Source organism: Cyprinus carpio, chromosome B4, assembly GCF_018340385.1.
Source record: "Cyprinus carpio isolate SPL01 chromosome B4, ASM1834038v1, whole genome shotgun sequence".
NCBI classification, from domain to species: Eukaryota; Metazoa; Chordata; class Actinopteri; order Cypriniformes; family Cyprinidae; genus Cyprinus; species Cyprinus carpio.
In genome coordinates, this window is record NC_056600.1 from 4153318 (window position 1) to 4166077 (window position 12760).

The following is a 12760-nucleotide window of genomic DNA, read 5'->3' on the forward strand; positions in this document are numbered from 1 at the left end:
GCTAATACTTATTTTTTTTTTTTTTTTTTTTTTTTTTTGGTGCTGTAGAGATCCTCCTAATGTGAGGGGCTCCTGCAGTAGGACACAGTATGTGATGGTGCATTGGTGCAGCAGGCTGTGGCAGCTGTTGCTGCAGGGTCAGGGGGAAAGTGACATGTGGTCCGCGTGAGAACACACTGACTGCAGCTGAAGGTAGTAATGCCAGTCAGCAGCTGGGGTTTATACCTTCCCTGACACCCTTAAACACTGCTCTGCCTCTGAGATTCCCATCAACAACGAAATTCACTATTACAACTTTTAGGAAATGAATTTGCCTTTATGACTGCAGGGTTCTCTGTAAGTTAAACTGTAAGGCAAAACAGGATCTGTGTTTTTGGAAGACACAAAAGGGAAAAAATTCAAGGCTGTGTTGCTGTTGTGGGAATTCTTATCCTCATCCAAACTTTTTTTCAGGATACTTTTGTAAACATACTTGGCTCGTATATATCCTTGGCCCTGTTGTGAGATTTCCTTGTTGACCAAGGATGAAAAAATAAACTTCTTTTCAGCTTGCATAACTGCTAAATTGCATGAACCTAGAAAATAATTCATATTTGAGATTTAGAAAGACAGTTTGACTCTGTAAGGATTTTTGAAGAGGTGTGCATAGTTATTCTGAAATAAATAAATAAATAAATATTATATTTATGTATATAATTATTATTCATATTACTAATAAATAATATAAATATTAATAATATTTACAATTAATGTTCAACTATAAAAACGAGCCAACAAACAAATGCAAAAATACAAATAAATAAATATTACATTTATGTATGATTTATTGTATTCATAAATAATACAAATATTCATTATATTTATAATAAATGTTTAACAAGCCAACAAACAAATGTAAAAATACAAATAAATAAATTAACTAGATTTTTACATTTGTACAATTTTGTAAAAAAAAAAAAATGTTTTGATGCCTTTATCCATTTTGTAAAAATTTGTATCTGCTAAACGAATAATTGTAAAAGTGAAGAAAATGTAAGTGGCTCATTCTGAAATCGTTTGCTCTCACTATATGGTTGCTAGGGGTTTCTAGACTGTTGCTAGGGCATTTTTAAAGTAGGTGATTCCTAGAGCTCTCTGTTGTTATATACGTCCAACTGAATGTCTATGGATGTAACAGAGGTGCTTTAAAGCAGGCGAATTTAAAAGATGCAACTTTTTCATTAATATTTTTCATCCAAACTGTCTAAAATCTAAAGTGCATTATCATTGCACGAATTGAGCACAAGTGATAAAGTCTTATAAATAAAGGTTCTTTATTAGAACCTATAGTTCCATGAAGAACCTTTAAGATCCGTGGAATCTTTCAATGTTTTTTAAAGCGAAAAAAAAAAAGGTTCTTTAGATTATTAGGATGTTCAAAAAAGATTATTTTAAGAACTGTTCACTGAAAGATTCTTTGAGGAACCCTAAATGGTTCTTCTGTGGCATCATTGTGAAAATCCACTTCCGAAACCTTTATTTTAGGAGTGTAATAGCAAATGACTGAGAACAAGCTCTGTGCCTGACAATATATATTATACACAGTGCTTTTATCTGGGCTGGTTAAAGCACATCCGAGCAGGAGACACTCTCCATTCACTTTGAGGACATGCCAGAGGAAACTCCTTGACAACAGACAGAACCTCCGGAGGCGCTCAGCCACCAGGACTTCCTCCAAAGCCTCCTCTATCGCCTCGGACACCAGGCCAGATCCGTCTCGGAAAGGCAACCGAATACTCCATCTTTCTTTAACAGAGGGAAAAGCTTTCCTTCCTCGCCTCACTGTCCGTCCGCTGGACCGAGCCAAAGCCGGAGCACTGCTTTTTATGAGTTCAGCACACTGTCAGCATCCTGAGGTCAAGAGCAAGAGATTTAATTTTTCCTTCACTTCATGTCTCCTCACTAATCTGTAGATGCTTACAGAGAGAATCAAGAAATGGGCTTAAACAAATCTTCACTCAACACTATTTTGTGTACATGAAAAAAATCTGCTCAAGTTAAGCATACATAAATGCAGATTTGAGGATAATGTGAGTGGTCTATTCTAAAAGAATTGCCTGTCACTATACACTTGATTGATGTTTCTTCATCAAAACAAATTTGGAGAAAATTTGCATCATATCACTTGCTCACCAGTGGATCCTCCACAGTGAATGGGTGCCATCAGAATGAGAGTCCAAACAGCTGATAAAAACATCACAATAATCACTTCCAGCCAAAATACAAGTCCATAATCCATAATAATGCTTCCTTCAGTGAGACAGTAATGCTAAATATCCCAGAATCTTCTCTGATGTGGAAACAAACTCATCTACAGCTTGGGCGGCCTGAGGGTGGGTAAATGTTAATTGTTAATAGGACATAAATATTATAAGCCAAACGCTCCATTTTTGAGATATCGGTTCTATGTCTCCCCTTTAAATATTTACACTATAGAATGATAGTAGAAGCTTACAGAGAGAATCAAGAAATAGGCTTTGAAAACAAATCTTCTTTCTGAATTTCAACACTATTTCGGGGTGAAAATAACAAAAAAGAAATCTGCTTCAGTTAAACACATAGCCTGTGACAGGTGTGAAATTTTGCCATAAATCTCATTAATAAATGGTTATAAAACTGCATTTATATCTCGGGAATAAAGTCTTATATTCCCACATGTGAAGAGCATGCAATTAATGAATTGTACATCAAAAGGCTTTAGAAGCTCTTTAAGTCCACATTCAAAAACAACAAACACAAACTACAAAAAACGGAAAATCAGAAACTAATAAAAAAATAAAAAAAAAAAAAAAAAAAAAATTAAATCACACACACTAGGAAGCAATATGACCACTTGGAAAAATGCAACGGAAATGAGATGAAATTAATACGGCTGGCCATCTCAGTGTCTTCCCAGATTTGTTCTGAATACGAGGTCCTCTTTACAGGAGATTGTATTTCTCCAACACTGAATAGCTTTTCTCTGAGGAATGTTTTAGACCGGAATGAACAGCTTGTGTGTTGTTTTGACCCAAGTTAAAGGAATAGTTCATCCAAAAATTACAATTTACTCCAAGATGTAGATGAGTTTGTTTCTTCATCAGATTTGGAGAAATGTTGCATTATATCACTTGTTCACCAGTGGATCCTCTGCAGTGAATGGGTGCTGTCAGAATAAGAGTCCAAACAGCTGATAAAAACATCACAAGTAATCCACACCACTCCAGTCCATCAGTAAACATCTTCTGAAGAGAAAAGATGCATGTTTGTAAGAAACAAATCCATCAAGACATTTTTAACTTCATTTTTAGCTTCCAGCTAAAATAAAAGTCCTCTATCTATAATATTGCTTTCTCCAGTAAATAAAAGTTGTCTCATCTGAATCAGGAGAGAAATCTGCACAGATCAAACAATGTTTATGAGCCAAAATAGCCCAATACAGCTCTAAACAAATATGTCTGTGAAAGGACAATAGGGGATGGACTTTTTCACTGGAGGAAGTGCTATTATGGATTATGGACTTTTATTTTGCCCAGAAGTGACAGTTTAGAGTTAAAATACCTTAATGATGGACTTGTTTCTTGCAAACACACTGCTTTTCACTTTAGAAGATGTTAATTGATGGACTGGAGTGGTGTGGATTACTTGTGGATTATTGTGGAGTTTTTAATCAGCTGTTTGGACTCTCATTCTGACGGCACCCATTCACTGCACAGGATCCATTGGTGAGCAAGTGATGTAATGCTAAATTTCTCCAAATTTGTTTTGACAAACAAAAACTCATCTACATCTTGGATGGCATGAAGATGGGAAATTCTTTTTTTTAATTATTATTTTTCCTTTTTGGGGGAACTATTCCTTTAAACGAGATACTGTATGGATATGACTATATCAAGCTATAAAAATGCACTTACCTAAACTAATGGCATCAGGTTCAGCACAAAAAATTTCAGGTTGATTAAAACCAATGTGCAATAATATCTAGAACACCTCTGGTCATTATGTAAGTTTCCATTTGTAGGATGACATAACAGTACAAGCAATATAGCCTGGGGCTGTGTTAGACACAGACAGGCGCTGGAAATGAACTGGAGCTGTTAAGTGCTCAACAGACACGAGTCTGCTCTGGTGACACTCATTGGACTCTGATCTGTAAAGAGATGCACAGCTTGCCCTTTGAGTTTAAGGTGAATTCACAGTAGTTCACTGCAGAAGGACATGATTTAACGTAACACACTCCAGGCAATCTCACTTATTCATTCCCCAATATACAAACTGAGTGAAGTTTTTTATGCTTAAATAGGGTACGACTGCTGAATTTTAAATAGGCCATAATAATCAATAATTAATGTGGATTTAACATGGATTTATTTATTGATGAAAAAGGTTATATAGAGAAATAGTTCTCAACAAGTTTGGCTTCAGGAAATCTATAGTATGTAAAATGATTAATATAACAGGCTGCATAGGAAAATTAATCATTTTGGTTTCTAAACCTCTCCTACATTTAAATGGCTTCATGCACTAGTTGTCATCAATAATTCACAGCATTAAAAAAAATCACATTGTGGTCGGCAATCCATATTTATCTGAGTGAACTTGTATTTAAACCTATTCTGGGTTGCATTTTCTTTTACGTTGTCTAGTTTTGCTGGTTTTTCAGGTCAAACAACCCATCCATGATTATGCCAAATGACAGCAGTTTGTATTAAAACCACATTTCCAACCATTTAGACTTCGCCTTACATTTTAACTATAAATCAACTTGGTTGTACAAGTCTTTTCAACTTAAATTGAACTGAATTTAAAATTTAGGTTAAAAATCTTAACTTATCTTAAATCTTAACTTCATTGCTCAACATATTTTGATAAGTTACAGTACTGTAAAAACACAAGTTGCTATGATTTACTTATCATATCATTTATTACAGTGCATTTGACTGGATGTACAGCCATAGATGTACATTAATAACAAAATATCTGAGAATTGTTTTAAACATTGTTTATACCTATTCATTTTGCAATTCTAGCTATGCAAGGTTACGTAATTAGTTAAATTAGCATTTTATCATTTAATGGGAATACATTTAGTGTTTTAGGGACATGAACCACCAGTTGAGACCAAGATGTAGATGATTCAAACAGGAAAAATCTTGCACAAATGTGCACTGTACTGGTATTAAATAGATAAGTCCTCTCTGAACACTCTCCAGTATCAAGTAACTTTTGAAAAAAAGTTCAGTCTTCTGGTGCCAAATACCAGTAAACCAGAGTGCATGAAGGCCTGAACAGTAGCTTTTTATGCAGGCATATAATGAAGCATGCAAATTGTCCAATAACATTATATAAAGATGGAAACTGAGATGTCAAAAAAGTAGATATTGTTAGTCTCTACAAGCTGCAAAAACACATGCAAACAATTACAGATCACAAATTTTATAATCTACTTGAACTGATAATGAATGGGAACCAAAGCTAATATGCAATATTATATTATATATTACAGGTTACAAAGTGTGATAACTGATTGGATATGTCACTTTCAGATAACGTCTAATAATGAAATGCCCTGGGATTGTGTGGGCAAATCAGTGAAAATCAATCTTTCGCTGTCACTCATTTGATCAAGAGACACTAAACTGCATTTTCTCGATCACCGCCCATGCTGTGGTTATTTTGTTTGGATACATGGCAGGGTGACCCTGGTGAGAATCGATCAATCATGTGTTTGGTGGGCAGAAGCTCTCTCTCTTTCTCTCTCTCTCTCTCTTCCTGCTGCTGGCATTAATGGTGAATGAGCGTCACTGAGACAAAAGCAGCACAAACACGGGCTTCCCCTGCCGTCACGTCCAACAACAGGGTGTAACATGCACCAGCACTCTGCATATATTTACGACACAAACACACAAGTGACAGCACAGATGCCGTGGAACTCCCGAACAGGGAATAACTAATGCTTCTGCATAAGATCAGCAACATTTTAGACTAAAATAGCCAGGACAATGGTGCACTGTGACAGAGATGAGATCAACTTAGAGGAAAAGAGACCTCTGATGTGCCAGCAAGAGATGCAGATGGTCCAAGACACATGCGGTCAGAAACACACAGCTTTATATTCCCCCACCATGTCAAATTACATTTCATTCAGCAGAATGAACAGAGACAGAGAGATTAAAAGAGCATCATATCAATGATCGAGCGCCAAGAGCAAAGAGCCACAGTCTGTCCTACAGCAGAAACGTCCTTGAGTGAAACTGAACCAAACATTGTGCAGCTAATTTCACAGCAAGGAAACTACATTTAGGCAGCCTGCATGAACCAGTACACTTCATATATTTATAAACATAAAATTGTTTACAACAAGATATTGTAAGGCGTTTTTTGTTGTTGTTGTTGTTGTTGTTTTGTTTTACAAAAACACTACAACCTTGTAAGAGCCTAAAAAGTAACTCAAATTACCATAAAGCAAAATATAATGATTCGACTGAATAAGGTACCAATACACTTAAATGATTCACAAAACTTTGCATCATACACACAGAAGACATTCTAATGTCTTCAAGTCTAAAGTATTTTAAAGTGTTGTCTTATAGGACTGGGATATAATACAACAACCAAAAACAAGTCTAACGTAAACAAAAAATAATAAATAATTAAAAGATATTTAAAAATAAAATGAACTTTTATTATATTATATATATATATATATATATACATATATATATACATATACATATATATATACATACACATATATATATACATACACACACACACACACACACACACATACACACTTGAAATTATTAATTCAACTCTACTAAAGTAGATTCTTGAACCTTTGATCCGTTCACTTAACAGACATTCAAACCCGTTATTGCAATGTACTTTTTGTCTTTCATGCTGGGATTAAACGCAATAACCTAAACTGTCATCAAAAAAAAATAATGCATCCATCAATAATAAATTCATAAATGCCTTAACCTGTGGAAATACACGCAACTTTACGCATCAATGCATTCGTGCCCAAAACACACCGAACCTACGAGGACACATATCCATCACTCAGCATTGTATTTACTTGTTACCTGTGTGACAGATGAGCCACATCTGCGCGATGAACAGATGTGATTTGGCTGCGATCAGACGCATGGTCTTCGGGCTTTAAACGTGCTCGAGTTAAACGTGGAGGGAACGCTGATCTGTTGAGAACGCAGTAGTAGCTATTGCTGTGATATTACAGTGGATCCATGTCAGTGCTTCGCGTATCCTGTTCGTCTTTCCCACGCTAGAGCTCCATTCACTGTACGATCACAACGCGCGCGAGGGGAGACGCTGCGTTCACGCGCCGCCCACAGACACCACAGTCTCGAGCCCAATCAATCACGGGTTTACTGTCCACGGGACGTGCACGGTCAAGAAACGGTGCTAGTGACATGCAACATGATATTAAAAGTAAAGGTCGCATTTTATATTATGCACAGAGCTTTGTGGGAAAACATGCAATTCGTGTGTTTTTTGGATTGTATGTGCATGCATTGCAGTGTAATTGATTTGATGGGAAATTCATGCTGAAAGCTGCCTGTTGACACCTGTTGGACTGTTTGAAAACAGGGGGAGAACAAGATGCAAGGGGTCGTTCATGTTATGCTGTACATTTTCATGTTTCAGTCAATATCTCAATTCTGAAATGAAAGCAAATTTGGTTGTTATAGTTTTCACAATAGCACAATGAACTCACTTGGTCCACTTTGGTTAAAGTGGATGTTCCTATTTTTACAATTTCCACAGGTGCTGCACAAGGTTCTAGCATGAAACTGGCAATTTATGCAGAAATATTTATAGAAATATGCATGTGTGTGTGTGTGTGTGTGTGTGTGTGTGTGTGTGTGTGTGTTGGGTAGGTTACTTTAAAAAAGAAATTAATTGCTATCTACTTACATTTTCAACAGTCTAATTAGATTACTGTACTAATTACTCACTAAAAAGTATTGCATTACTTATTGCTAATTACATTCTAATTCCCAAAGCAGCCTCGACCAGCTGAGCAATACATGGATCGACATGAATTGGCTCTTTTGATTCTTTCAAATAAATAATATAAAACTGCATAAATGTTTCTTGAACTGTCCAAAGTATTTAAAGAGCAAAGTTTACATTAAATACATACATTTAAAAAAAAAATTAATGTTAAATTCACTATTGATTTATATAGAATACTTCTATACAGTATTTAATGAAAGTACATCAGAAGTTAAATTACAGAAAAATTAAGAGCAATCCCTTACTTTTTCAAATGAAATATTACAGTAAATAATTATGCTATGTATGTATGTATATATATATATATATATATATATATATATATATATTGTTTTTAACTGATAATGCTGAATGTAGGGATCATCCTTTATTTATATTTAATTTTAAACAAATATTGAATTTAATATTTACACCTCTGAAAAATATTGAACCAAGCATGTGGTCACATCTTGTGCCTGTACTGAACCTCAGAGAAACACACTGTTTCTGCACTCCCTGTTGTTATCCTTTCTGCTAAATTTGCATAATTTATGCAGGGCACCTACTTCACTTGCTGGACGGCTTTTATAAGGGGGAGCTTGATACAGCTCCTTCAGCATTCAGAGAAGCCCATTGTACACGTCTGCAGTGCTCGGTTTAGACTCAACAAAACCTGTTGATGATGTGCTCGAAATACACGTACCTTGGGCTCTCTGGTTGAAAAATGCAAGCACTGATGCACCTTTGCAATAATTTCAATTACGATCGATTTCAAGCGAGCCGAGGCTAATGTCAACAATGCTGCGTTGTTTTCGACTGGTAAACAGTACACATCCTTTATTCCCCAGTGCTCTGCCATTCAGGGCTCTTAAGAAAAACACTGACCCCACGATGGAGATCCAAGCCTCGCCTTTTCAGAAAAAGCAGTGGCATTGTTAATTGGAAGCGTTTGGATGACAATAATACACTGGGAGGTGGACAAAAGCCACCAAAAGAGAGACTATGTGAATAACAGAGGGTCAATGCGAGGCAAAGCGGCACTGGGGATTGCGTGGGTCATAAAAGCGACGAGGAAGAGGGCATCAGCCAATCAGGACGTCCAGAATAGTTCCAGTGACTCAAAACACCCAGACAACTTTGACTTAATAGCATCTTTAGTTTCTGTCGGATGCATATAGAATCCGTGATCTGCTTTAATAAAAGAGGCAGATCGGTTTACGCTGAGGAGCTTCACAACTGAAGGCATAACAACAGTCTCATAGGGTCCTCCCTTCACACATGAGGATTGAGTTACTCTAGATAAGCATCTGTATTGCGGGAGAAAGAGCGGCTCATTAACTGCATTAGCATCATCACGTTCTTCTGGCTCGGCTGGACTTTGTGTTTCTCTGGCTGGATCAAACAGATGATTTGTCCACTGTTGATATCAATAGTATCGACAACCAGCTGTGCTGCTGCAGCTTCAATATTCCTGGCGTCCTGCTGTGCACTGCGAATCAATGCTGATCACTACAGGGGGTGTTAGAATGAAAATCTCCCCAGCTTATTTATCTGCTGCTGGAGGTTCAATATCTGCATATCTGCAACAGCCTTCTCAATTTGTGCATTATACAACCAGAAAAAAAAAAACATAAAAAAACACAGTTTTAATACATACCCCCAATGGTACATTGAAAACTAGATTTGTGTAGCAAAATGTGCTGCTATAATTCTAGTGTGTTGTAGGATGTTGCTATGTTGTTGCTAGGTGGCTACATGGGTACTTTGGTGGCTGCTAGGTCATTGCTGGATGGTTACTAGTGTTCTTTGTGGTTACTAGGGTGTACTGGTGGTTGCTAAGGCATTACTGGGTGGTTACCAGGATGCTTTGGTAGTTGTCAGGTCATTGCTAGGTGGTTACTAGGGTGTTTTGTGGTTACTAGGGTGCATCAGTGGATGTTAAGGTATCACTGGTGGTTATTAGGGTGCTTTGCGGTTACTAAGGTGTGGTGGTGGTTTTTAAGACATTATTAGGAGGATAACAGGGTGCTTTGGTGGTTGCTTGGTCATTGCTTGTTGGTTACTAGCGTACCTGCTCCGGGTGTGTGTTCACTTTGGATGGGTTAAATGCAGAGCACAAATTCTGAGTATGGGTAAACATTCTTGGCTGTATGTCACACCACTTTCGTCACTTGTGGTTTCTAAGACATAATTAGGAGGATAACAGAGTGTTATGTGTGGTATCTCTGATTGCTTGAGGAAAAAACAGTATTTTTTTCTCCTTAATAAGCTGCATTATTTGTGCATTTTTAGCATAATCAATGCAGGAAAAAAATGGAGTGCCAAAGTTTATTACTTAATGTCATGAGCTTGTTCAAATCACTAAACCCAAACATGTTCAACACTAAAACACAAAAAGACCGTGTTTTGAAATATACTATTTTTCTATCCAATGAACAAGCATATGAACAAAAACACTGGACAAATAGCAGTATTTCTGCACTCTGTACACACCGCTGCGCCGGGTGAAGCTTTATTCTGCAGGAACAGTGTGTTGATGAGCATCCCCGGGGTTTGATAAAAGCCATTCATGAAACGAACTTCATCCCTCACACAGCACACTATGGCATTGAAATAAATCTCTGAAATGTGACATCAGGCCTCCTTGAGTCAAAAAGAGAGAGAGGGGCCCAAAGGAAGAGCACTGGGGGCTTTTCTTCTGACAACACACAACCCGTCCCTCTCTCTGTCCCCTTCAGAGAGATGAAAAATCAAAACACAGCAGACTCACACACATGCCTAAAAGGAGGAGCGCAGTGTGTGCTTTCCAATCACACAAAAAAGCAACACACACACTGACAAAAAACTCCACCATAAGCTGAATAACCCATAATCCGTCTGCCTCTGGAATCCAGAGAACAGTGCTTTTAGTGAGGGAAAAGAAGAAATTAATAAATGGAGAAAAAAAAAATGTATTAATTCTTTTGACTTGACTATTTATCAGTCTCACAACCCCAAAGCAATTCCCTAGCATTATTTATTGCTATTATTATTTTAGTATTATTTAATGTATTATAATTATAATTGTATTAATATTATAAATGTATTTGTTTTATATTATAAAATACAAAATGAACTACATTTTTATTAAATAATAACAGTTATTTATTATTCTTATTTTATTATTGTTTGTACCATAATCTTTTTTTTTGAATTTGCATTTATTTTTATATTTTAGTATTTTTGCTTTTTTTTTTAGTATTTTTGTTATTTCTTAATTTATTTTTGAATTGTCATTGCAATTTAGGTTTAGATTTATTTATTTTTTAAGTTTTATCATACGCACACATGCTTTGATGTACATTTTTTAATTGACATGATTGTTTTGTTATTAATTAATGTTTCGATACAGTAAGCGGGATCCTCATGAGCTGCAGCAGTTTGAAGTCATTTATCACACTCCTATGGGTCCTGACTCGGATCTTTATGGGATGCTAATTTGAGGATTTGCTGTTCCCCAACCAACAACCAATAAACAAACAAAAAAAACAACACAAATTAAATCACTTTGATCGCTAATAGGTGCTGAAACTCAGATGCGTGACTGCAACTTATGCCACATCTCAGTTCCGTAGCAACTGAGAGAGAAAACAGACAAAACAAACCAAACATCCCCACACTGACCCAAAACCACACACACAGACCATCAGATGAAAGAATCAGTGCTTCAGAGAAAACAAGTGGAGCACAACAGTCACTCAGGCTGAACAGGCTGGAGGATCTACCACTATACTGTACTCCGCCTATTACTAGGCGGCTACTAGGATGCCTTGGTGGTTGTTAGGGCATTGCTAGGTGGTTACTAGGGTGCTTTTTGTTTCCTATGCAATTACTAAGGTGCTTTGATGGTTACTAAGGCATTACAAGCTGGTTACCAGAATGCTTTGGTTGCTAGGGCATAGCTATTTGTAGTTGCTATGTGGTTACTCGAGTGGTGGTTGTGAAAGCATCAACAGGTGGTTACCAGGGTGGTTACCAGTGCTATGCGGTTGCTAAGTGGTTACTAAGTGGTTACTCGAATATATTGGTGGTTGCTAAGGCATTACTACTGTAGGTGGTTACCAGGATGCCTTGGTGGTTTTTAGGGTGTTGCTTGGTGTTTACTAGGGTGTTAAGTATTTGCCATTCAGTTGCTATGGTGCTTTGTGGCTGCTATGCAGTTACTAGAGTGCTTTAGTGTTTGCTAAGGTATAAAAAGGTGGTTACCAGGATGCTTTGGTGGTTGGTAGGGCATTGCTATGTGGTTACCAGAGTTTATTGATGGTTGCTAAGACATTACTAGGTGTTTACCAGGGTGCTTTGGTAGTTGCTAGAGTGTATTGGTGGTTGCCAAGGGGTTACTAGGCCATTACCAGGATGCTTTGGTGGTTGCTAGGGCATTGCTATGTGGTTACCAGTGTGTATTGTTGATTGCAAAGGTGTTTCTAGGTGGTTACCAGGATGGCTTGGTAGGGCGTTGCTATGTGGTAATTAGGGTGTATTGATGGTTGCTAAGGCATTACCAGGTGTTTACCAGAGTGCATTGGTGGTTGCTAGGGTGTTGCTATGAGGTTACTACTGTGTATTGGTGGTTGCTAAGGCATTACTAGGTGGTTACCAGGGTGCTTTGGTGGTTGCTATGGTGTTGGCATGTGGTTACCAGTATGTATCGTTGGTTGCCAAGGTGTTACTAGGTGGTTAC

The 12760-nt window shown here is 37.1% G+C and overlaps 1 protein-coding gene across 1 annotated transcript in view; it reads right to left on the minus strand.

The window, feature by feature from the left end:
- The window catches only part of LOC109072256 (receptor-type tyrosine-protein phosphatase zeta-like), a 44306-nt gene extending 36920 nt beyond the window's left edge, over nt 1–7386 (minus strand). The window contains 1 exon segment of the mRNA XM_042721656.1: nt 7107–7386. Coding sequence (XP_042577590.1) covers nt 7107–7170 — 64 coding nt within the window. The 5' untranslated portion in view covers nt 7171–7386.
- Nucleotides 7387–12760: the final 5374 nt, after the last annotated feature.